General features: G+C 36.1%; 1 protein-coding gene across 1 annotated transcript in view; it reads left to right on the forward strand.

Moving 5' to 3' along the window:
• Positions 1-806: 806 nt before the first annotated feature.
• Positions 807-25,064, forward strand: part of LOC118749549 (peroxidase) — a 573,769-nt gene continuing 549,511 nt past the window's right edge. Inside the window, exons 1-2 of the mRNA XM_036484356.1 lie at positions 807-1,198; positions 1,281-1,592. Of these exons, the coding sequence (XP_036340249.1) occupies positions 1,083-1,198; positions 1,281-1,592 (428 nt within the window). The 5' untranslated portion in view covers positions 807-1,082. The remainder of the gene's footprint in view (positions 1,199-1,280; positions 1,593-25,064) is intronic.

Genomic DNA, 25,064 nt, shown 5'->3' on the forward strand with positions numbered 1-25,064 from the left:
TGTAGTATATTAGTTCAGTTTTCCGCCAATCGCGGGAGGGGTTTTCATCGAGGGAGGCTTCTTTTTCTTTAAGATTTGCCTTCTATTGAGCCTTAAGTTAACATTTTTTAATGTCCGAGCCTTCGCTTTCGCTAGAGGAATATAGAATTCCTTCTAGGTTGATTATATGAATTTTATCGGAACTTGTTGAACATAATCGTTTTCTCATCAGCGCATTAATTTCTCGAATCGATAAACTGTTGCTCACCCGATGTAACCTTTAAAATTTGTACCCAACTTTAAATTTTGTTTTGGTTTTGGTTCATGAGTCAGATATATTAGATATTTCAACAGAGGTTTTGGCTTTTGCTAACAGTTGCTCTTGCTCTATATTTGCTTATGTTGCATTACCAACCTTCGAAATTTTATGACGAATGTAGTGAAGTTTAACTCCCGGAAATGTAGTGAAGTTTCACTATACGGAATAACAAATTAATTTTTACCGGCAAGGTAAGAAAACGAAAACACTTTAAAGTGAGGAACAATTTATCTGCCCTGTTAGTAAAGGCAACTTTACTGCTTACATTAGAAAACTGCCCTAAGTGTCAATCTATTATTTTTGTTGAACATTTGAATGCGAATGTTTAAAATGGTGCGAATCATTCACATAAGCGAATGCGAATGCAAATATTCTTAACATCCCTAGTATGTACACACATACATACATATATAAGCATTTAAATGTCAACCTTTTTATATACAAATCTACACATGCACGTATGCAAAAAATATTTACGTTAAAATTTATTCGACAGTTCTTCTGCTGCTGATATCAACACTAAACCCACAAATGAAAATATGCAAGCATGAAAGATTATTTTTGCAAGAGTATAAACAAATCTTTCTATCAATATTTCCGGATAAGCTGAACGTGCGATATTTAAATAATTTGAGCAAATAAGCGTGAATATTATATATGTATGCGCGTGCCTACAAAGATGACAAAAGAGACGGAGAAAAAAACGATGCATCGGAAACATTATGGCAACATAACATTTGAGACAATATAAACCTAGAACCAAAGCTTTTCGCGCATAAAACAAATGCACTTTATCACGAAATCACACGCAGATATGGGCAGCCAAGAATTTATTTTTCTGTTTATAACCACTATCTTGTCCCTTGCGCAAGTAATTGCAGCAAACCTGGAAAGTAGATGGTAAGATCATATATATTTTTGTTACAAACGCCATTACATATTTAAAAAATACGAGTATTATTTCTTACTAAATATATTTCAGTCCTTTTGCGTTATATCAGGAATATAATACAAGTCCTGGAACATATGTGACATCATCGGCTGCAACTGCTTTTGCCGAGTTGGAAGAAAGGAACCTCATGAGATTTAATAAGAATAATGGGGTCAGCCGTTTAGTCAATAGTTTTGTCCCCGGTTCAAATGGCATTATATTCAGCTCTGAAAAATCGGAAAAGTTTCAATGTACTTCTCCGCCTTCGAATTGTGGGAGTGATTCGACAAATTTTTACTACAGAACATTTGATGGCACCTGCAACAACTTTCAAAATCCTGATTATGGAATGGCTAAATCCAGGTAAATAACTTTGAGTGTCATTATAGAGATTATTTTTTATCGTTTACATTTGGGTGCTTTTTGCGGCGACTATATTTTTTTATTTTATTAATACTAAGTCCAGTCGACCAAGGCGACCAGAGATTTCCCCTTCAAAATACACGTAAACTTTGATTGGTTTTCTTCAAAGTTGTATAGCTCAGAGGAATATAATGGTATAGTCATGGTCAATGATGGGGTTCCTTCAAAATTGAATGCTCTACAAAAGTGTTCATTGCTGCGTAACTCTAACTCCCACGAGCGAGATAGTACGGATCACTAAACCCAATATTTTCATGAAATTCCCGGTGTTTTGACCTTATCTTGTAAAAACCAAGAGCTATCGAAAAATTGCAAATGACAAACTTATAGGCTATTCAATTTCCTACAAAAACATTCTAGAATACCAAATCGCTCATGGCGGTATAAATAAAAAATCGTCAGTATTAAAAAATAGTTAAATAAGCAATTAGGTATTGTTATTGGGAGTCTCCTGAAGAGAAACAGAGTTTTCCGATCAAAAATATTGATCTTCAAGAATTCTATACCATTTCTACGAAAAGTTTTTTTCCCATATAAAATACATGGAAAACTTTGTCGGAATTTTTATGCCTCACCCCTAGGATTGTTCTATATCACAAAATATTTAGAGGCCGCTCAAAGCGCTCAAAGATTTCCATGTATTTCATATGGGATAAAATAAATTTTTCGTAGAAATGATACAGAATTCCTGAAGATCAATATTTGTCGATCGGACCATTTATTTAACCATTTTTCGTAATAACTATATTTTGTAGGTCCGCCAAAACCCCCAGAAAATGCGATGGGGGTTGGAAGGGATCAATAAAAAACCGTCAGTATTAAAAAATGTTTAAATAAACAATTGGGTATTGTTATTGGAAGTCTCCTGAAAAGAAACAAAGTTTTCAGATCAAAAATATTAATCTTCAAGAATTCTATACCATTCTACGAAAAGTTTTTCTTCCCATATAAAATACATGGAAAACTTTGAGCGCGAATAGCAAACCGGCATTTAAATATCTGCATACATACATATAAATACATACATACCTAACCAATTATGCATGTACGCTGAATTCGTCGAAAAGCTCTTTTAAAAACGAAGTAAATTAGTACAAATTGTTAGTAATTTTCATTTGAGTTTGAATAACTCCTTTCACTAAATGGCTTTTAGTAACTTTAACGAGACCTTAACTTATTTTATTTTATTCATTTTAGTGCAGTTTTGACAAAATTTTCTTGCTAAATCTTTTGTTTCACTACTTTATTTTATTCCTTTGATTAAACATGTTAAATAAAAGCTTATTTTTAAAAAAATATTTTCTTTACATTACTTTATTTTCTAATTTTTAGTCCATTTATAAAAGCGTTGTATATTAAATAGTTTTATTTTATTTTATGTACAAAATTTTGCAATAGATATTAAAATAATTCAACTTGCAATGAAAGAGAACAGAAGACTATGCAAGCAAAATGTTGTTTGCTTACGTTAGTTAATTTCATTTAAAGAAATGGCGTGTCGTCCACTTCCGCTGTAGCATGCATATATTTAGGCGCAATATTAAAGTTCTTCTGGCGAGGAAACTTCTCGAGTCTTCTAATTTTATCTCCTTGATATGATGCCTACAACGAGGTTCATATCTAGACTAGGTTGATATCTAGAATTTGCCATAAATGGCTTTGCTCTGGTTTTACGTTCTTTGGCAAACTACGCTCTGTTAGCCATAAATTTTACTAATTTTTGACCGACTTTGAATCAAGACCCCTGGACCATATAGGGAATTCATTTATATTTTAAATTGCATTGTCATCGTGATTGGAACTATGCTGAAAATTTCAAGTCCCTAACTTGTCGGGAAGTTAGTTTAAAATCGATTGGAAATTTCCACGATTTGCGCGGGATGACCAAGTTAAATAAAAGCTTATAAAAATGGGGTGTTTTTTTCGATATAGAACAATCCTAGGGGATGAGAGCATACAAATTCCGACTTTACTTTTTCACATGCATTTTTGGACTACCCTAGTGTACATACATACATTTAAATATCAAGTTTAAATTCATGCAGCTATTGATTAAAATGGGCAGGCATTAACTTTGTGTTTAGTAAAGACGGCGTACAGCGCTCAGTGTGATATTTCAACAACTAGGTGGGCAAAATTATTTATGGATACCTTTGGGTAGTTTTTTCACCTTTCCGAAAACTACCATTACATGGTAACCAGGGGTGGATTTACCCCTATTTCAAACATCTTCGATAGAACGTTCAGTTACACTTAATGAGATAAACTTGTGTAGCTATAAAATGGCAGTGCCACCCATTTTCCATAATTCCGTAATAATCTTATTTCTTTTTAAGAGATTGTTGTGAGTATCTATAGACATAATAAAATTGTAACAGGTTGATGTCTGTACATTATAGATATTAAAGAAAAATTAATGTGGGGGGGTCTTTATTAGAGCACCAGAAGCCAAATCAACGATATGTAGAATTTTTGTCTGTCTGTCTGTCTGCCTGTCTGTATGTTTGCACGCGCATCACTCGAAAACGAATGCATGGATTTGAATGCCGTTTTCACCGATGTATTGCTAGAGGTCTAATTAAAACTTAACTTAACTTAAAATATAGAAATTTGAAAATTGCAGTTTAAATAAATTGATAGGAAAAAGTGAATATTGCAATATGGGTGTCAAAAGAAAGAAGCTTAAGAAGGCTTACAGCCAAAAATATTCTTTTAGAGTTGCCACCTGTTTGAAAATTTTAGTTTAATTTAATTTATAAGATAAATTGAATATTGCAATATGGGTATCAAACTGAAGAGATTTAGGAAATTTTACTGCCAAAAATATTTTTCGGGAGGGTTGCCACCTATTTGAAAAATTTGATAGTGTTTAATTGATAAAATAAATGAAATCTATAACTATGCTTATAATAAAATTGTAATAGGCCGATGTCTGTACCTTATAAATGTTAAAGAAAAATTAATATGGTGGGTTTTTATTAGAGGTACAGAGGCCAAATAAAAAATTTTTAGAATTTTTGACTCTCTTTCGGTCTATATATTTGTACGCGCATCACTCGAAAACATGGAATTGAATGCAGTTTTCACCGATGTATCGCTAGAGATCTAGCTTACAATATAGAAGAAAAAATTAGAGAGTTGCCACCTGTGTTTAAAATTTCAGTTTAGGTCAATTGATACGGTAAAATAAATACTGCAATATGGCTGTCAAAAGAAAGAGGGTTACAAAGGCTTACATCTAAACATATATTTGTGTAAGGTTTCCACCTATTTAAAAACTTTAATTTAATTTAATTGATAGCATAAATTAAATATTGCAATATTGGCATCACACTAAAGAGGCTAGGGAATTTCAATGCCGAAAATATTTTTAGAGGATTTGCCAACTGCTTGAAAAATTGTATTCATTTATATTTGTAAAATGAAAGAAATATTACAATACGGACTAAAGAGGATTACTTTTGAAAATATTTTTGAAGCGGGTTGCCACTTATTTGAAAACTTTAAATCAGTTAAATTTGTAAGATAACCAAAATGTTGCCATATGGCTATCAAACGAAACTATTTGAGAATAATAAAATTGTAACAGGCCGATATCTGTACATAATAGATGTTAAAGAAAAATTAATAGGCGGTTTATTAGTTCAACAGAAGCCAGATCTAAAATTTTTATAATTTTGGTCTGTCTGTCTGTAGTTAGTAAGCGCATTATACATATTGATAGAGGTCTAATTGAAAATATAGAATCCATTTTTGTTTTTGTTTTACTTTATCGTCGATGATTATTCCTAGGTATTTCAATGTATTAACTTTTCCAGTGCGTCGTTGTTTCTATTTAGATAGCAACGGACTGTTCTCAAAATTTCGCCTTGATATAACTACAAACTTAATTTTATTGGCATTCGATTAAGTGTGTTCAAGCATAACCAATCGCACTTTTTTAGGACTTCTGTCTGGAAGGTTTTCGCTAAAAAAATCAAAACTTGTTGTTGTTGCTGCCAAAAAATTAAGAAATCTGAGATGTCACGCTTACAATTTCATACAGTTCTCTGTACAATGTATTTCACTAAACTACTAAACGGCTGCACCGATTTGGTGCATAATTGGAACATATGACAGCACCTTGAAAATAAATATTCCGACCAATAATTTACTCGGTATGTTGAAACTGTAGGGGAACTGAAACTTAGCACTGATGCATATATTGCAAATACATTGGAAAAAGGGGCGTGGCACCTTCCATACAAACTGAACTTCTCATATAGCTTATCTCTGAAACCGCTTACGCTAACGTCCTGAAATTCGACACAGCTAAATATTTATCAATACCGTACTTATGGCGAAAAGTGGTAATTATTGGAAAGGCTGGATCGATATACATTTACGTAAACGCGCAATTATCATTCGAATGGGAACCATTTTCTCCTAGATGTCTAAATCCCATTGAACTATTGTAACTTTGTTTTTAATTTTTAGTAAAAGGAAACATTTATCTGAAAATTTTTAAGATTTTTTTTTTTAATTTTTCACAAAGAATGGAGCTTTGATTTTACGAGTTTCGCTATAGACTGTCCTATTTACATACCTATTTGCATAAAATGATACCCGTTTTCGTTGTTCGGCCTAAACTCAAAAAACACTAAATAGAGTTCCGTCAGATTGTCGGAGGTTATCTTACATACATAAATATATAGTCTTATTACATGCTACTAGAAAGCTCGCTATGTGGTACTGGAGTAGAGTTATTTCGTATCGCAATCGTATTTATTAAACGATTTCGTTCAAATTTTAAATGTGAGCTATGTACCTGTATGATGGAAAATTATTTTGATAAAAATTGACCCAATGAGTGCCGCTGGAGTCGAGGTTGAAATTCATAAGACGTATTCATTTTATGGTAAGCAATGGTTTTGCAGAAAATGCAGCCGAAATATATAGAAACCTCGTATGGTCTGCCTTAGCCCTATGTTTAAGCTATACGAATTAAGTCTTCAGATGTCTAAATGAAGGATGGGGTTAAGTTTGTCTGACGCCCTCATGCACGATCATGCGATCTTACATCTACCTAGAAATCGGTTCATAAATATTATTGTAAAAGTGGCGAATTAACAAGGAAAGATTACCGTAGGTATATCAATTGCTACATTTGGAAGATATTCAAGATATCACACGACTCCTTTAGCCAATGTACCGGACAACTTTTCATCCTGTGAGACAGCGAGAATTCTTGGCCTTCCTATAACAGAAAACGCACTTCTGTGCTCTTGAGTTTCCTTATATGAACTTTTATTGGCATACGCATTGCACCAGTGTTGTAGTTGCAAGATCATAGAAAAAGATTACGCACGCTTGGCAGAGATCTCACAGGTGGAAATAAGACCATCGGTAAATCTCGTGATTTCGAAAGAGATTGGTATTCCATATGGCCTAGCGTTACTATTATTGGCCTATGTGTGAGGAAGATACTGCGCCGTAGTGGTTTCAACTTAAACCAAACATTTTAACTTTACAGACTATATTTGTTTTTAAACGCCCATTTGCATTGGCCAACGCAAAAATTCTTATTAGGCGCCGCGAAGTAAGCGGGCATTGGCTAGTGTCACATATAAACCTCCACATAGTCTCCCAATGGTGTATTTTTATACCCGAGCGCACTTGTGCACAGGGGTATTATAACTTTGTTCACATAACGCTTGTTTGTAACAGGCAACACGAATCGAGATAGATATAGACAAATGTATACATAAACTAGCTATACCCTGCCACGCTTTGCTGTGGCATATTCCTGTTACATGGATGATAAATTATTAACGAAACAAAGCATACGTTTCATACGAGTTTAATTTTGTAATAAGTACTTGTGTGCACACAATATTTGTCATGTTTCCATTCTCTGCATTGATATCAAGGATATCTGGTTTGCCGACACGGGAACACGCAACATCTAAGAACCAATCCGCATCTCACTCTAAACCACACTTTTCCAAAGGATAACCTTGAGCATTAGGGATTGTGATTCCGAATGTCAATCGAATTGGGATTTGCAATCTTTAAAATTGAAATGGTGTATCGGTCAGAATCATGGGAATTCTTCACCTTTGAAAGGCCACGTAAAAATCTTTACTTACACTACGTTCTTCATCAATTTCTTAACTGCGAGTTGCGTACCGTTGCGGAGTTTTAGCTGATTAATATTACGCAACGTGATAATTGGCATACCTATTTTCAATTCAGTATGTGGGGTCATCCCTGGAAGATCAATCGAGTTCAAAAATTCCGTTTGATAGCTAACTGATTCGTCTTCTTCCACAACGGTGTTTATCGACGCATATGTTATTGTTTAAGCGACTTATGCATTTCCCGCTTAAACAAAGAACAACGAACACACAGACGCACTTGTTTTTAAAGGTACTTCGCTCGTGTTTAATTGGGTATGCATTTTTTATGCAATTCTCAAATATCTCTTCGCAGAACTTAGTGAAGTGATAAGTCGCTGGCATTTTCAGCTATGGTCAATGCTATCCCAGCTTGGCTATAACACGGTGCTTTGAGCATCACCCACACTCCACTCCCGGAGTAATTTTTGGCATGGTATTAAGCTACTGCTTACAAACCACACTGGGGCTCTGCACGAATGCATCCCTGGATAAATCCCAGCTCATTGCCCAGCAGCCTAAGGCAGCTAGAGCATGACTCCTCCAATGGAGTCCCACAACGAATACACTGTGAAACGGTCACATCTTGCGCTACCGCTTCATCAGCCTGCCCGCATATCTCTCTCTCTCTCTTTCTCTTTCGCATATCAGACATATTAAGTGCGTGGCTGACTTGATGTGCACCTATAAACCATACGGACTCATTGAGCTCGATACACAAACACTCGCAAAGGTAATCCCTACCTCCTCAACTACTCTAACTCGTCCACAACCCTAAACCTGGGCTCAAATCGTCACATACGATATCGTATTACTCGTCACGTAAAAACAAATTTTTTAGATTATGACGTACGTGAACGTAGTCTTTGTCTCATTCAGCTTATACTGCCTGACGTATCACGTAATTTTCTTTCGTATGGTTTTCGATCCGTGAACGGATGTTTCGTTTTGAGTCCTGGTCTCCCGCTCTCCCTCAGCTAAACAGTTGTCACTTTGAATGCTGGATTGAATAACATTACTGCTGTTCACCAAAGTGAGCAAGTGGCCTGGCAGTCTGGTAAAAGAGCAGACTAGCTCAAGCAACGACTGTTAACAATACCACTCTTATTTAGTTGATAGACATCGTTATTCTTCGCAGCAAGAATATCTCGTTCACTGAGCCTGTAATTAATTTTCTTAATTAAGAAACATTATTTTCATCAGTTCTCCTTTCGATGTTCCTTAGTTACAAAAATTATCAGGCATTAGCTGGCAGCTTTCCGTTCCCAATGTCCAGTAGTTGTCGCGAAAATCTCTCGGCTGCATTGTATATCTGTATGTTCGTCTAGCCACAATGTTGACTATTGTTAATCATGAAATTATAGACAATGTTTGCGTAAAATATATCTGTATGTTCGTCTAGCCACAATGTTGACTATTGTTAATCAAGAAATTACAGACAATGTTTGCGTAAAATCTCCTGAGGGCAATATCAATACATTCCCGAATGGTTGAACGTTTCCATGCAAATCCCGCGGCAATGGATCAAGGACCTCAAGCAATTTTTTATGTGACATCGTGCACTGATCTCAAATAATTTGTTTAAATTTTTGTACTACTTTTTCCATACCGGATGTTCTGGAAATATTCCAAGTAGGAGTTTCGATGATTTATATGTTCAATGGCAGCTTAAGAGCTGAATTAGCAATGTTTCCACCTGGTAGCAATTCCAGGCGAAGCGCTGTAAACGCCTAAGCCATTTTGGCCGAGGTCGACAAACAACGCCAGTCATTTCTCTCTGTGCCAACTGACGACAATGGAAAATGCCCCGTGAAGCCAAGTTTTTATCCACTTGGTCTCTCCCTCTTCCTCTGCTACCACCAGTGGATTGTGAGTTTAATGCTTTCAGAACTGGAACGTCGCTTCCCATTCGAACGACGTGGCCAAGCCAGCAGGGCCGCTGTATTTTCATTCGCTACACTATGTCCATTTCGTTGTAAAGCTCATACAACTCATCGTTCCATCGTCTGCGGTACTCCCGTCACCAACGCACAGAGGCCTGTAAATCTTCCCTAAGATCTTTCTCTCCAATACTTCAAGAGCCGTCTCATCGAATGTTGTCATTGTCTAAGCTTCTGCGCCATATACCAGCATGGGCATGATGAGTGACTTATAGAGTGTGGTTTTTTGTACGTCGAGAGAGAACTTTACTCCCGAATTGCCTATTCAGTCCAAAGTTGCATTTGTTGGCTAGAGTGATTCTGGATTGGATTTCCATACTGACATTATTATCGGTGTTAATGCTGGTTCCCAAGTAAGCGACATTCTCTACTTTCTCGATATTACAACTGGCAACAGTAATGTGGGTGTCAAGGCGGGACTGCTCTGACTCTTTGTTTGATGACAGGAGATACTTCGTCTTGTCTTCGTTGATCACCAAACCCAAACGCTTTGCTTTTTTACCCAACTTGGAAAAGGCAGGACAGACTTCGACGTTTTTGTTACCGATGATATCGATGTCATTGGTATACACCAGAAATTACTTGCCCTTGCAAAAAATTGTTCCTGAGTGGTTCAGTTCTGCAGCTCTTATTATCTTAACACTTGCATCATGCGATCGTAAATGCCCATCTGAATTCGCTTTAATTTGGGAATGTTTATTTGGGCATATAACAGGAGTTCACAATAGTATTAGTAATCATAATCATAATAATATTATCTGATGGTATTCAAAATTTCTTTACTCGCAATATACTTAGGCAAAAATCATAGTGGAGCAGCGAGCGAAGAGCATCGAGCAAAGCGCTGATTTCAAGCGCATATGTTTCAATGGGAGAGCCCTATATCTAATACTTCTATATTGATAGTAACGTATCTTCACTCTGTGTTTTTATTCCGCAATCAAAGGGAGATAGCCTATCAAATAAATGTTTGCTTGTGTTAGTATAAATGTATATTTGTAAACTATTACAAACAAACCACTGTCAAGTCACTTCAGGAGCGGTTTAAATTACAAATATTAAAAAAATAGAAAAATAAAATAACCAAAAATTTTTCCCTGAACGTGATTGGGGCGAGCTTTGTGGTAACCGGCGGATTTGAATAAGCAGCAAGAGATGTATAAGTTACACTTGAAGCGATCACCATAACCACTCTTAAAAGATAGGATGAGAGGATCCGTGCCTTCCTTTCCAGCACCTTAGCCAGCATGTAGCGTCTGCCCGTTTTCCCTTATACGGCTTTTTTAAGTAAATAGTATAACATACTGACGCGTGCAACACGATTCTTTTTTCCTTACTTTTTTGTTCAAAAGTTAAACACAATTTTTTTTTGGCTTTAATTAAAATTTAGTTTTCTAAAATATTGACGGTTACTGTACCGCTCCTGATTTTTATTCTTTTCAAATGTCATTCTGAGTACATTGGTTGGTTGGTTTTCTCGTTCTATCATCATATATCTGCACTCAAAGGTTGGCGGATGTACGAGGGTCGTATGAAAACTACCCGGCCTTGAATAGAATAAAACAATTTTTTTAACGAAATTCAATTTATTTTTCAACATAATCTGCTTTTAGCTCGATACACTTAAGCAAACGTTTTTCCCATGTTTTGATCCCTTCCGAATAATAGGTTTTCTCCAACCCTTCAAAATAAGCATTTGTTGCTGCAATTACTTCATATTTGAGCTAAATTTTTTCTCGCCGAGCCATTTTTTAAGATTAGGAAAGAGGAAAGAGTCACAGGGGGCCAAATCTGGAGAATAAGGTGCATGAGGAAGCATTTGGTAGCCTAATTCATTGAATTTAGACATGGCTACGACACATGTACACACACGAGCATTGCCTTGATGAAAAAGAACTTTTTTTTTCAACAAATGTGGACGTTTTTCCTCAAAGCCTTGTCAAAATCACCCAATATTTTGCAGTAGTATTCGCCATTAATTGTTTTTCCTTTTTGTAGGTAATCAATATGTATAACCCCACGCGCATCCCAAAATACTGTGGCCATAACCTTGTTTGCTGATAATATCGCCTTTGCCTTCTTTGGAGCTGGTTCACCACGACGAGTCCACTGTTTTGACTGTTCTTTGGTCTCTGGTGTGGAGTGATGAATCCACGTTTCATCGACAGTTACAAATCGACGCCAAAACTCCTGGGGATTAGCGTTTAACATTGATAAACAATCATTTGAAATGGAAACACGTGTTTGTTTATGGTGTGTTGTGAGTAATCGCGGCACCCATCTTGCGGAAAGCTTTCTCATATCCAAATGATTTTGCAAAATGTTATTAACCCGTTCAATTGAAATGCCCACACTCTCACCAATCTCACGCACTTTCAATCTTCGATCACTCATTACCATATCACGGATTTTTTCAATCATTTCTGGTGTAGTGACCTCATTTGGACGACCTGAACGTTCCTCATCAAAAATGCGTTTAAATTCAGCTACCCAATATTTTACAGTTGTTAATGACGGTCCAGAGTCTCCATAAACTTCGTTAAATTCCGATTTAATTTCGTCGTTTGTTTACTTTTTCAAAAACAAATATTTTATCACTGCTCGATATTCAATTTTTTCCATGTTGACAAAAAGCACAAAAGTAACTCAATTCTAACACGTATAAAATTTGTTGTAAATGTCATATCGCTGAGAAATTTTGACACGTGTTATTTGAAGAGTTGTATTTTTTAGCAAAATATTTTTTTTAGTTGTAGCAGCGCCATCTCTATTCAAAATCGGGTAGTTTTCATACGACCCTCGTACTTTCAACGTACTGCCAGGTCTTCGGCATGAGAAAACGTCCCTCTTGGTCTGAAAAAACCTCATTTCCTACTCAAAAACGTCTTTTTTAAAATAAATGTACAAAAATTTGTCTTATTAAACTTGTATTGCATACAAAGGTACATATGTACGTAAGGTATATTAAAATTCCTTTTTGGTTGTTGTTGTTTCCGACAGGGTGGGTGTATGATGTATTATGGAACGAATTTCCGTCATCCCTTGTCAAATTTGGTTTTCGGCGTTGTGCCATCTTCAGTGTCATTTTTCGTTCTGCATAATTTTTGTTGGTTGCTCGTATTTATACTCCTTGTTATCTACCTCTTTCTTTTGTTAGGTACGTCTTTTTAGTTTTGCAGTGTTTGCGGTACTCAATAGGTAGATGAATTGTTTTGGCTCGTTTTTGACGGCATTTTTACCCCCTTGGTTTTTGCAGTTGGTGTATTCCCTTCCATATCTGTCCTTAATATTTTGTTGTTGTCATTCTTCTTCTTGTACAGTAGGTTTAGAGGTTCAAACAGTACGTCCGATGCAGTATTTATTTGCTCATTTATTATTTGTCCTTTGAAGGTCTTCTGTTTATATATTTCCATATTTTCTAATATATTCAATCTTTGTCCTTTATGTTGTACACGGAGAAGTTCTGTTGTTTGTCCAATGCACACTAATGAAGACGTACCTAACAAAAGAAAGAGGTAGATAACAAGGAGTATAAATACGAGCAACCAACAAAAATTATGCAGAACGAAAAATGACACTGAAGATGGCACAACGCCGAAACCGGTTTGTCTCCAAACCGAATTTGACAAGGGATGACGGAAATTCGTTCCATAATACATCGTATATTAAAATGTCATATCGACAGAGCACACTTAAAATTCATTGTAAACTGGTTTGAGATCGTTAATATAAAAATCATTTTATACATACACTTGTGATCAGCTGATTAAGTCATCAACATTTTGATCGATTTTGGCGGTTTCTCTTTTGTTTATTCAATATTTATTATTTTTTCATAAAAGCCAAGCTTATTATATGACAAACAAAATATAAATCCACATTTCAAACTTTGTACAAAAATTATAAAAAATTGCAAATTTTCAGTTAGATTTCCAACTTTTTATTCAGATTCTTAAAAATTTTTTTGGGTATGCAGTTTGATAGCCCATCAAAATTTAAGGGCAATAATGTGCATGTTTAAAGGGGCTAAAAAATTGCGTTGATTTTTAATAATTTGTTTTTTTTTTTCTTGTAGACATTTGGTTAGGGGCTCGGTTGTCGAAAATGGTAAATTACGCTTTGCTAAGAAGGAGCATAGCAATACTTCAACCTTTTTTGCAGTTATTACGTTTTCAATTAATTCTTAAAAAAGTTTCCTACTTTTTTCTGACGTGTTATGCTGCACAGCTTTTTTGATGCTCTTGTGAGCGTGCGTGTTGCCATAGATCGGCTCTTCCTGATTTGGCTTTTAATGTGCTATTGCAAACATTACAACAAGCCTCATAACTTCAAGTGTTTATACAACCAGCCTTTGAACACGGGATCCTTAGTCCAAGAATCCAAAAAATTAGCGTAGGCTTGGTTTGCATCATATTTAAGTCATATGTGTCCAAAAAAATAAATATCTTTTGAAGCAGCTGCAGCAAAACACAAAGATTGTAAAGATTTATTAAGAAAATAATTCAAAATAGTTCTACTTACAAGTTTTAGTAACAAAGAAAAATTACTGGGAAATTGAAAAACGTAATTTTTTACACAAAAAACGTCCAAACGTCAACAGGATACAAAAAACGTCCAAATGACGTTAAAAACGTCAACCTGGCAACGCTGCTGCCAATATAGAAGTATTACATATATGGGGAGATCGTATAGTGAAGAGCAAAGCGTACACACACTTTTTTAATTGAAGCTTTGCTCGATGAAAGCTCTTCGCTTCACTCGCCGCTCCCCTATGTTTTGACCTATGGCGCTATGGCGACCGAACGAAATTGTTTATAATTCAAATTTGACTGTTTCATAATGTAAAGGAATAGTGACAACAATTTTAAGTTTTCATTATTTCATTTCACGGGATAGTTTTATGTTTTCGTTACGCTTTTTATCATTTCTTCATTTGTATCCGTAACTTTTTATTAATTTTTTTCCATTGCGTAATTTGTATACCAACTTATCACTTCGTTTGATAAGATATCGTAAATTCTCTTTTTTCAAACTGTCCGGATAAGTAGAAACATTACAAAAAATGCTCTAGTAAAGCTTTCCCAATCACTTTCCGTTTCGAACCAGTTATAATACTTCATTTAATTTCAATATTTTCAGTTTATTTTACATATTGCATAATCCTATTTAGAATCAAGATTTCTCAAATACCTTTAGTTTGGTACCCATATTGTAACATTTCATTTATTTTATCAATTTAATTGAGTTAAATTTTCAAACAGGTGGCAAACCTCCTCAAACATATTTTCGACTGTAAGTCTTCTTAAAACTATTTAGTTTGATACCCACATTGCAATATTTCGTTTATTTAATCAATTTAACTGAGTTACAATTTTAAAATAGGTTGCAACCCCCCTCAAAAATATTTCCAGCAGTCATGTTTTTAGACCTCTTTAATTTGGTTCCTATATTGTAATAAGTCATTTATTTTACGGATTAAATTTAGTTAAATTTTCAACAAGAACAACCCTCCTCAAAAATATATTCGGCTGTAAGCTTTCTTAAAACTCTAAAGTTTAATACCCACATTGCAATATTTCATTTATTTTATCAATTTAACTGAGTTACAATTTTAAAATAGGTTGCAACCCCCCTCAAAAATATTTCCAGCAGTCATGTTTTTAGACCTCTTTAATTTGATTCCTATATTGTAATAAGTCATTTATTTTACCGATAAAATTTAGTTAAATTTTCAACAGGTAACAACCCTCCTCAAAAATATATTCGGCTGTAAGCTATCTTAAAACTCTAAAGTTTAATACCCACATGGCAATATTTCATTTATTTTATCAATTTGACTGAGTTAAAATTTTCAAATAGGTGGCAACCCTCCTCAAAAATATTTCCAGCAGTTATCTTTCTTAAACCTCTTTAATTGAATATCTATATTGTAATATATCATTTAGTTTATCAATTAAATTGCGCTAAATTTTTTAACAGGGGGCAAACCTCCTTTAAAATATTTTCGCCTGTAAGCCTTCTTTAAACTCTTTAGTTTTATACCCACATTGCAATATTTCATTTACTTTATCAATTTAACTGGGTTAAAACTTTTAAAATAGGCGGAAACCCTCCTAAAAATATTTCCAGCAGTTACCTTTCTTAAACCTCTTTAATTTAATATCTATATTGTAAGAACGTACGTATTCGTCATAGTGTTTAGACGTGTTTTTATTTAGCTCTCGCTATGGATATTTTAACGTGCTCTAAGTGCTCGAAATCTTTACGTGTTGGCTATGAAATATCATGCCAAGTGTGCAAAAGTAAATTTCATAAAATTTGTGCTAAAGTTGATAGCAAAGAAGTATCCGACGTACTTGCAAATAATAAAAACATTGTTTTCAACTGCAACAATTGCTTTAGCTCAACATCGAATTTAGTTTCGGCTATTGCTTGCCTTACCAGTGAGGTCAGTGATCTTAAACGATCGATAGCAAAATTGATAAGTGGCGAATGTAAAATTGTTAGTGCTGCGCCTGGCTTCGTCTTGTCTGCTGATGCTGGTGTGCTGTCGCCTTGTGTCACTGCTTTGGATGATTCGGCTTTTTCTGCCGACCATCGCTCATCTATGCTTGCTGTTGTTGCTGATAAGCCCTTGTTGGCTCGTACGAATTTCGTGACAAAAGCACCGACCGTACCAACTGATGATGATTCTAATGCTGCTAACACTCAGCTACCTGCTAAAGTCAGTTCTCAGACTGAGAATACTCTTCCAAAGCAATGCAGTTCTCAAGCTGTTGTTGGTGATAATACGACTGCATCTACCTCTTCGACTTATGCTACTTCTGCACTTTCGCCTACGTCATCTTCGTCCTCAGTTTCTGCTGGCATACATACTTCTGCAGCTGATTGGAAAATTGTAGAGAACAACAAAAAACGCAGTTCTCAGACTAAGAATACTCTTCCAAAGCAATGCAGTTCTCAAGCTGTTGTTGGTGATAATGCGACTGCATCTACCTCTTCGACTTATGCTACTTCTGCACTTTCGTCTACGTCATCTTCGTCCTCAGTTTCTGCTGGCATGCATACTTCTGCAGCTGATTGGAAAATTGTAGAGAACAACAAAAAACGCAAACATTTGATTATTACTGGTAATAGCTCTAATTCTGATTTGGAAGTGGTTGAAGTAAAGAAATGGTTTCACTTATCGTCGTTCCTTCCCACTGTAACCGCGGACAATATAATTGACTATGTTGTTAGGCATGCTGGTATAGATAAGAAATTTATTTCATGTTATTCATTAGTTAAAAAACAAACTCCGGCTGTGAATGTAAAGCGGGTTAATTTTAAGTTAGGTGTATCTGTTGCGCTTTACAATAAGGTGCTATCACCTGATATCTGGCCTGCCAATGTAAGTCTGCGCCCTTTTCGTTTTTTTCGAAAAGAAGAGAATCAGCAGCGAGTAATATAAATAATAATAAGGCTACTAGTGGAAGTTCGAATTTGAAGGTGTATTTTCAGAATATATCTGGCCTTCGAACTAAGTCAGAAGATGTTCGTATATTTAGCTCTCAATTGGATTATGATATCTTCGTCATTGTTGAGACGTGGTTACATCCGAATTTTCTTGATGATGAATTTTTTGATTCGAAACTGTTCAATGTTTATCGAAAAGATAGAGATCCGGTAAAAACTGGCTGTGTAAGAGGTGGAGGAGTTCTTGTTGCAGTTCAACGGAAGCTGCTTTCTTATTTTGTTGCTCTTGATAATAATGACTCACTTATTGATCAAATTTGTATATGTGTCAGTGGTTCCTCCTCCAAGGACTCTCTTTTCTTTTTGGTCTCTTATATTCCCCCAAATAGTAATGATTATCTTTATCGTGCGCACGCTGATAACATAAGCTCTTTAGTCCTGAATAAATTAGGTAATAATCATTTATGCATTTTAGGTGACTTCAATTTATCCAATATTTCATGGTCCGCTTCATTTTCTAATTTTGGCCTCACACCAACTAATGTTACAGCATATCATGAATCATATTTGCTTGATAGTTTATTAAGTTTCAATTTAGTGCAAATTAATAATTTTGTTAATAAATTGGATCGTATTCTTGATCTTATCTTTATTAGCGACAATATTAACTGTAAAATCGAGGAATGTTACTTTCCTATCTCTCGTTGTGATAAGCATCATGTGCCTTTAGTTCTCAATTTTCAGTTTTATAATTTTTTTACTATACCTTCTGCAGAAGTACTCAGCTGCTTGTAATTTTTCAGAATTAAATAGTTTACTATCTGATATTGATTGGGAATGTGTTTTGGCTAGCCCCGATGTGTCTAATTGTTTTACTACTTTTAAAACTATCGTGCATCAGTTTTGTGTAAGTAATATACCAGTTATTAAAAAAAGGAGTTATAAGCTACCTTGGTATAATTACGAATTAAAACGGTTAAAGAATCTAAAGAATAAATTCTTTAAAAAGTTCAAGAAAACGGGACCCCAGATCTTCTTTTCTCAATATCAAAAACATCTAAAGAAATTTAATTGTTTAGATAAATTCCTTTATAGAAATTACATACTTAATGTTGAATCAAATATAAAATCTAACCCGAAGACTTTTTGGCAGTTTATTAAGTCGAAGAAATCTAGTTCCGGCATCTCTTCTGCTGTTTTCTTTCATGACAAATTTGCTCGATGTCCAGTTGATGTGGCATGCCTGTTTGCGGAATTCTTCAGCTCTAACTCTAGTTCTGATGTCGGCGCTTCCCAACCAGATTGTGATTTTGCGGCGACTTCTTCTCTTAATTTTGGGTCTTTAAGTTTGTCGTCTAATGACGTTGCGAGTGGCATTTCCAAACTGAAACCGTCTGTAAAAACTGATATTGATGGTTTGGCAGGTGTATTATTGAGAAACTCTCCCTCTTTAATTTTCCCATTGAAACTGATATTTAATAAATCACTAGCTTCTGGGGTATTTATTGATGATTGGAAGATGACTTCTATTGACCCTCTTTTTAAGAGTGGGAGTAAAAGTGACGTATGTAATTATCGGGCAATATCAAAGTTGTCTTTGGTGTCAAAACTCTTTGAAAGTATTGTAGTAGAAAAAATGTATTTTGCAACAAAGGGCTTAATTTCACCCAATCAGCTCGGCTTTGTGTCTAGTCGCTCAACAGTCTCTAATCTAACTGTTTTTACTGAGTACTGCATTGCATCTTTTTCAAGTGGATATCAAGTTGATTGTGTTTACACAGATTTCTCGAAGGCTTTTGATAAAGTTTCACACTCGATATTAGTTAGGAAGTTAGCATGTTTAGGTTTTCATTCCGACTTTTTGCGTTGGATTAAGTCTTATTTAAGTAACAGAAGATGTGTTGTCACCATAGATGGAACAACTTCAGAACCTTTTATAGCCTCCTCTGGGGTTCCTCAGGGGAGTATATTAGGTCCATTGCTTTTTGTTTTATTCATAAATGATGTAAGTACTTGCTTCACTTTTGCAAATTTTTTGCTATATGCAGATGATTTAAAAATATTTTCGATCATAAAGAGCTCATCTGATGCGACAAAGTTTCAAGCTGAAATTGATAATCTGCATCGTTGGTGCACTAAATATTGTCTTTCTCTGAATGTTAAAAAATGTTTTAAAGTCACCTATACAAAAATTTGCAATATCGTGGCTACGTCTTATAGTATATCTACTACAATATTAAATTCTGTTAACGAGATTAAAGACCTTGGCGTAATTTTTTCTTCAAATTTTTCTTTTAATAGCCATATTTGTCATATTGTTGCAAAAGCTTACGCAATGCTTGGATTTGTGAGGCGAAACAGCAAAAGTTTTTTTGACCCATATACCCTCAAATTGTTGTTTACGTCTTTTGTTCGCTCTAATTTAGAATACGCTGCAATTATTTGGAGGCCTTTCCATAAAAACATGATAAATCGAATTGAACGTGTTCAAAAAGTCTTCCTAAAGTTCGCTTTGCGCAACTTAAATTTTTCCGAACCATTACCATCTTATAGTTCTCGCTTACTATTAATAAATCTTAAGTCTTTGGAGATAAGAAGATCTGTTCTCTCTTTGTCTTTTACGTTTAATATTATTATTGGTGCTACGGACTGCCCCATTCTTTTAGAGAAAATTAATTTCAACATTCCTCGGTGTAGCTTACGATTTTTTCCCCCATTTTATGGGTATAATCACAAAACAGAATATGCACGTAATGCCCCTATTGCACGCGCAATTAATGAATTCAATATGATCTCTAAAAATGTAATTATTGATTTTTCTTGTTCGATAAATGTTTTCAAAAATCTGTTGAACTCAATTTTATAAATTTTATTTCTTTAATTATCAATTAAGTTGAATTTCGTTAACTAGTCTGTAAGGAACTTTTGTATGTTCATAGACTCAATAAATAAATAAATAAATAAATAAATAAATATATCATTACATTTATTAATTAAATTGCGCAAAATTTTTTAACAGGTGGCAACCCTCCTTTAAAATATTTTCGACTGTAGGCCTTCTTAAAACTCTTTAGTTTGACGCCCACATGGCAATATTTTATTTATTTTATCAATTTGACTGAGTTAAAACTTTCAAATAGGTGGCAACACTCCTCAAAAATATTTCTATTTTAACCCTCTTTAATTTGATACCAATATTGTAATATTTCATTTATTTCATCAGTGTAATTTAGTTAAACTTTGAAACAGGTGGCAACCGTAATCATACATATTTTCTGCTGTAAGCCTTCTTAACTCTCTTTAATTTGATACCCACATTGCAATATTTCATTTACTTAATCAACTTAACTGAGTTAAAATTCTCAAATAGGTGGCAACCCCCGTCAAAAATATTTCCAGCAGCTATCTTTCTTAAAACTCTTTAATGTGATACCCATATTGCAATAATTTATTTATTTTATCAATATATTTGGGTTTAAAAATTTTCAAATAGGTGGCAACCCTCAAAGTTTTTCGCGATATCATTGGTTTTGGTATTATACCGAACAATACAGAAAAAAAATTATTCAAACCGGTTCAGCCGTTCTCGAGTTTTGACGACCGTGACATACGAACACAACATTTTTATTAATATACGAAGATAAAAAGATAAGAAGATGATCAGAATGAAAAGAGAAATCGATTAAGCGGTGACTGTCTGTCCGTCCGTGTGTGCACACGTTAACTCGAGTGAAATCGAGATATCGCCTACCTCTATATAACAGTAGTTTTCAGAAATACGTAAACTGCGATATTTTAGTAGGTTAAGTTAGGTTGTCGCGGTCGTTTGTAAGACACACTTAGGCTCAGGGCCCGTTATGATGCCGCATTTAGGGTCAGCAACTACCAATCCCTCCTAAAACCTTGTTGAACTTTGAACGAATTTTAGAACATCCCTGATTTCGACGCATCTAAAGTCCTCCAAGTGGAGAGTCTTCGTCTGGATAGAGCAGGGCACTGGAACAACAGGTGCAGAATCGTTTCCTCCTCCTCTTCATCTTGCCAACTTCTACAGAAGTCATGTAAAGGAAGGCCAAGTCGATAGGCGTGCTTGCCAATTAGGCAGTGTCGTGTCATGACAAATACTAACAATCCAATATTGGGCTTATTTAGACTCAGTAGTATAGCCCAGTGCGTTTGGCGCTGAGCACCGACCATAATTGTTTAGCAGTTTTGTAGGTGATTTCGTCCTGCCATCTGTCGTTCGCTACTTTAGTAAGCCTTTCGGAGATAAGTAGCTTACAAGTTTGCAAGGATATTCCCATTGAGTCGTTTATATCCTCAAAAGGAAGTTTCGTGCCAAGTCGCGCCAGTTCGGCGGCCTTACAATTCCCCTCTATGCCACAGTGACCCGGAACCCATATCACCTTTGGGCGAAATGACTCAGCTATCTCGTGAGATGCGCGGCATTTCATGGCTACCATGGAGCTTGTCGACTGCTTCGAGAGGGACTTTATTGTCGCCCGGAAACTCCATTAGTATTCTACCGTGACCACGACTGGTATTTGACCACTTAAATACTCATTCGAATTTCCGCACCATTTGCGACCTGTTTGGCATGTAGGTCCACCGAAAAAAAATTCAGTAGGGCATACAATGCCTTGGATGGTGTTGTTCTCATCGCACTAGTTATGAGTGTGGACGCAAGCCTTTGAACCTTGTCCATTTTTTTGAAGTTTATCCCTTTCCCAAAGGTTCCCACCATACCACTATACCGTGATAGAGAATTGACCTAACTACCGCTGTTTATTATTTTGGGTTCCATCCCCCATCTTTTCCTTTTTGCGAGGGTGTTGCCCTATTGAGTTATATTCCCGAGATCAGGTATCTTGTGCTTCGTACTGAATAGCACAAGGTCCATGTTTTCAGGATTCACTCCCAGAGCTCGCCTGTTACACCACAGGGATAGTTCGTCGAGGGATCTTTGGATCAGATCTGTCAATGTTGAGAGATGTTTACCCGAGATAGATATTACAATATCGTCGGCGTATGCAATTATCTTACCGCCAATATCTTCAAGTTCCCGAAGAAGGCTGTCTACTGCTATGTTCCACAGGAGCGGTGATGTTACTCCCCCTGGGGTATACCCCTGATGGGGAACCTTTTTATTACTGATTCACCTAATCCTGCGCTTATTTCTCGACAGATTAACATTCGTTCAATAAATGAGGTTAGTGAATTGCTTACTCCCAGGTTTATCAGATATGAGATAATCGCTGCAGGAGATACATTGTTGAATGCACCCTCGATATCCAGGAAGGCCGCGAGGGCGTATTCTTTGTAATATAGTGATCTTTTGATTGTGTGCATTAAAGAATGGAGTGCTGTTTCGACTGATCTCTCTTTGTTGTAGGCATGTTGGGCTGCCGAGCGTTTGCTGTCTCTAATGTGCCCATCTATTAATCTCTCTAGAGATTTCATTAGGAAAGACGACAGACTAATTGGTCTGAAGTCTTTTGGTCTTGTATGTGTAGTTCTCCTTGCCTTGGGAATAAAAACTACTCTTACTTCCTCCCATTTGTGGGATATATAATTATGTCGCAACACTGCTTGAAAGACTGGTACGATTATGGGTGCAATCATTTCTGCCGTATGCTATAGGTCAGCGGGAATAATGCCATCTGGTCCTGAAGATTTAAACGGTTGGAAGCTGCTAATCGCACGCTTTATGTTCTCTCGGTAATGATATTCGCTGGAATGTCATCATGGTTGCCTGTGATTCGGGTATTGGTGACTCTACTGTGTAGGCAACCAGGAAAGTGCATTTTTACTAGAAGCTCTAGAGTTTCTTCGCTGCTAGTTTATAATAATAGTAATACATAATAGATTGGCGCTTACACATATCTTAGTAGCGCGTCGCTGATGATGGACAGCAGGTCTGCCCGAAATGCATACTTATGGACAAATAAAATAGTTGTTTTGTATAAAAACTATAAAGTGTTTTATTTTGCTAATTCATTTTGTTGTCAATAAAGGAAGTACCTTTTTAACATAACTAAAAAAAAAAATCATTAGACTATAAAAGACGTTCAACCATTTTTATAAATAAATAGTACTTATATAGTTCATAACATATCTTAGAGTTTGGCCGAGCTTCTCCTCCGATTTGTGGCGTGCGCCTTGTTGTTGTCATAGAAAGGGGAGGGATCTACAGTTTTACGCCGACTCCGAATGGCGATTGTATTTTTATGAGAAGCCATTGCCTGCCGAGGGGCGACCGCTGTTAAGAAAAAACGTTTTTTTCTAATTTTTTCGGCGATGTTGCTTTAATCAGGGCTTGAACCCAGGCCCTGCGGAGTGGAAGCGCGCACTGCTTACCACTACATCACAGCTGCGTCATCCTTAAATTTCGGAATATCGAAGTTTCCGTATTTCGGAAATTTACCGTTACGTGAAAGTGGGCGTAACTTTAGGCTGATTTATAAAATTTTCAACGTTTTACTTTTATGTGTCAACTACATTAATTGTACCCAGTTTGGTAAAAATTTATAGAACGGTTGCCGGAAACACATTTATACGTAGTCTTTAGTGGGCGGCGCAGCGTGAATTCTCCAAAATTTTCTTATAAACGTTTTTCTTGCTAAAAAGTTATTGCAAACAATAATTTTGAATAAATTACCGTTACATGGGGTGTGGGCGTGGATATTGTTCTATTTGAAAAATTCACAGCGGTATGGTATGTTTTAGCAAGACCAACAACTGTGTCAAGTTTGGGAGAAATTGGAAACAACACGCCAGTCATTTCTTTTCTGCGCCAAATGACGCCAAGTGGAAATGCAAAGTGAAGCCAAGTCCTTCTCCACCTGGTCTTTCCAATGCAGACGAGGCCTTCCTGTTCTTTTGTTACTAGAATCGCGGCCCTCGTTGAATACTTTCAGAGCAGGAGCGTTTCTGCCCATTCGAACGTCATGGCCAAGACAGCGAAACCACTGCATTTTAAGCTCATACAGCTCATCGTTGAATTGTCAGCGGTATTCGCCATCACCAACGCGTAAAGGTCTGTAAATCTTTCGCAGAATCTTTCTCTCGAAAACTCCAAGAGCCGCTTCATCAGATGCTTTCATTGTATATGCCTCCGCGCCATACACAAGCACAGGCATGATGGGTGACTTATAGAGAGAGGACTTTACTTCTCAATTGCCTACTCAGTCCAAAGTAGCACTTGTTCGCAAGAGTGTTTCTTCGTTGGATTTCAAGGCTGACATTATTATTGGTGTTAATGTCGATTTTCAAAAAAACGAAGTTGTGTACTTTTTCAAACTTGTAACTGTCAACGTGTGTGCCAAGACGCGTATGCTCTGTCTGATTGTGTGATGACAGGAGATACTGCGTTTTATCTTCGTTCACCACCAGACCCATTCGCTTTGCTTCTCTATCTAATTAAAGAAATCACACGAAAGGGAGTCACCTGGTCTGAGACCTCGTTTGGTATCAAACGGCTCGGAGAGGTCCTTCCAAATTCTGACTGATGGTATTGCTCAACGTCATTTTACACAGCCGTATTAGTTTCCCGAGGATACCAAATTCAGACATCGCGGTATAAACTTCTCTTCGAACTGTCGAAAGCGGCCTTGAAATCAGCAAATGGATGGTGCGTGTCGATCCTATTCTCGAGGGTCTTTTCCAAGATTTGACGTATTGTGAATACCTGATCTATTGTGGATTTGCCAGTTCTAAAGCCACACTGATAAGGTCCAATCAGTTTGTTGACGGTGGGCTTCAGTCTTTCACACAATACAATCGATAAAACCTTGTAACTAATACTTAGAAGGTTGATCCCGGGGTAGTTGGCGCGTATGGAGGGATGGCCTTTCTTGTGGATT

This window comes from Rhagoletis pomonella, unplaced genomic scaffold, assembly GCF_013731165.1.
Source record: "Rhagoletis pomonella isolate Grant_MI unplaced genomic scaffold, Rhpom_1.0 Rhpom_scaffold_00001, whole genome shotgun sequence".
Taxonomy (NCBI): Eukaryota; Metazoa; Arthropoda; class Insecta; order Diptera; family Tephritidae; genus Rhagoletis; species Rhagoletis pomonella.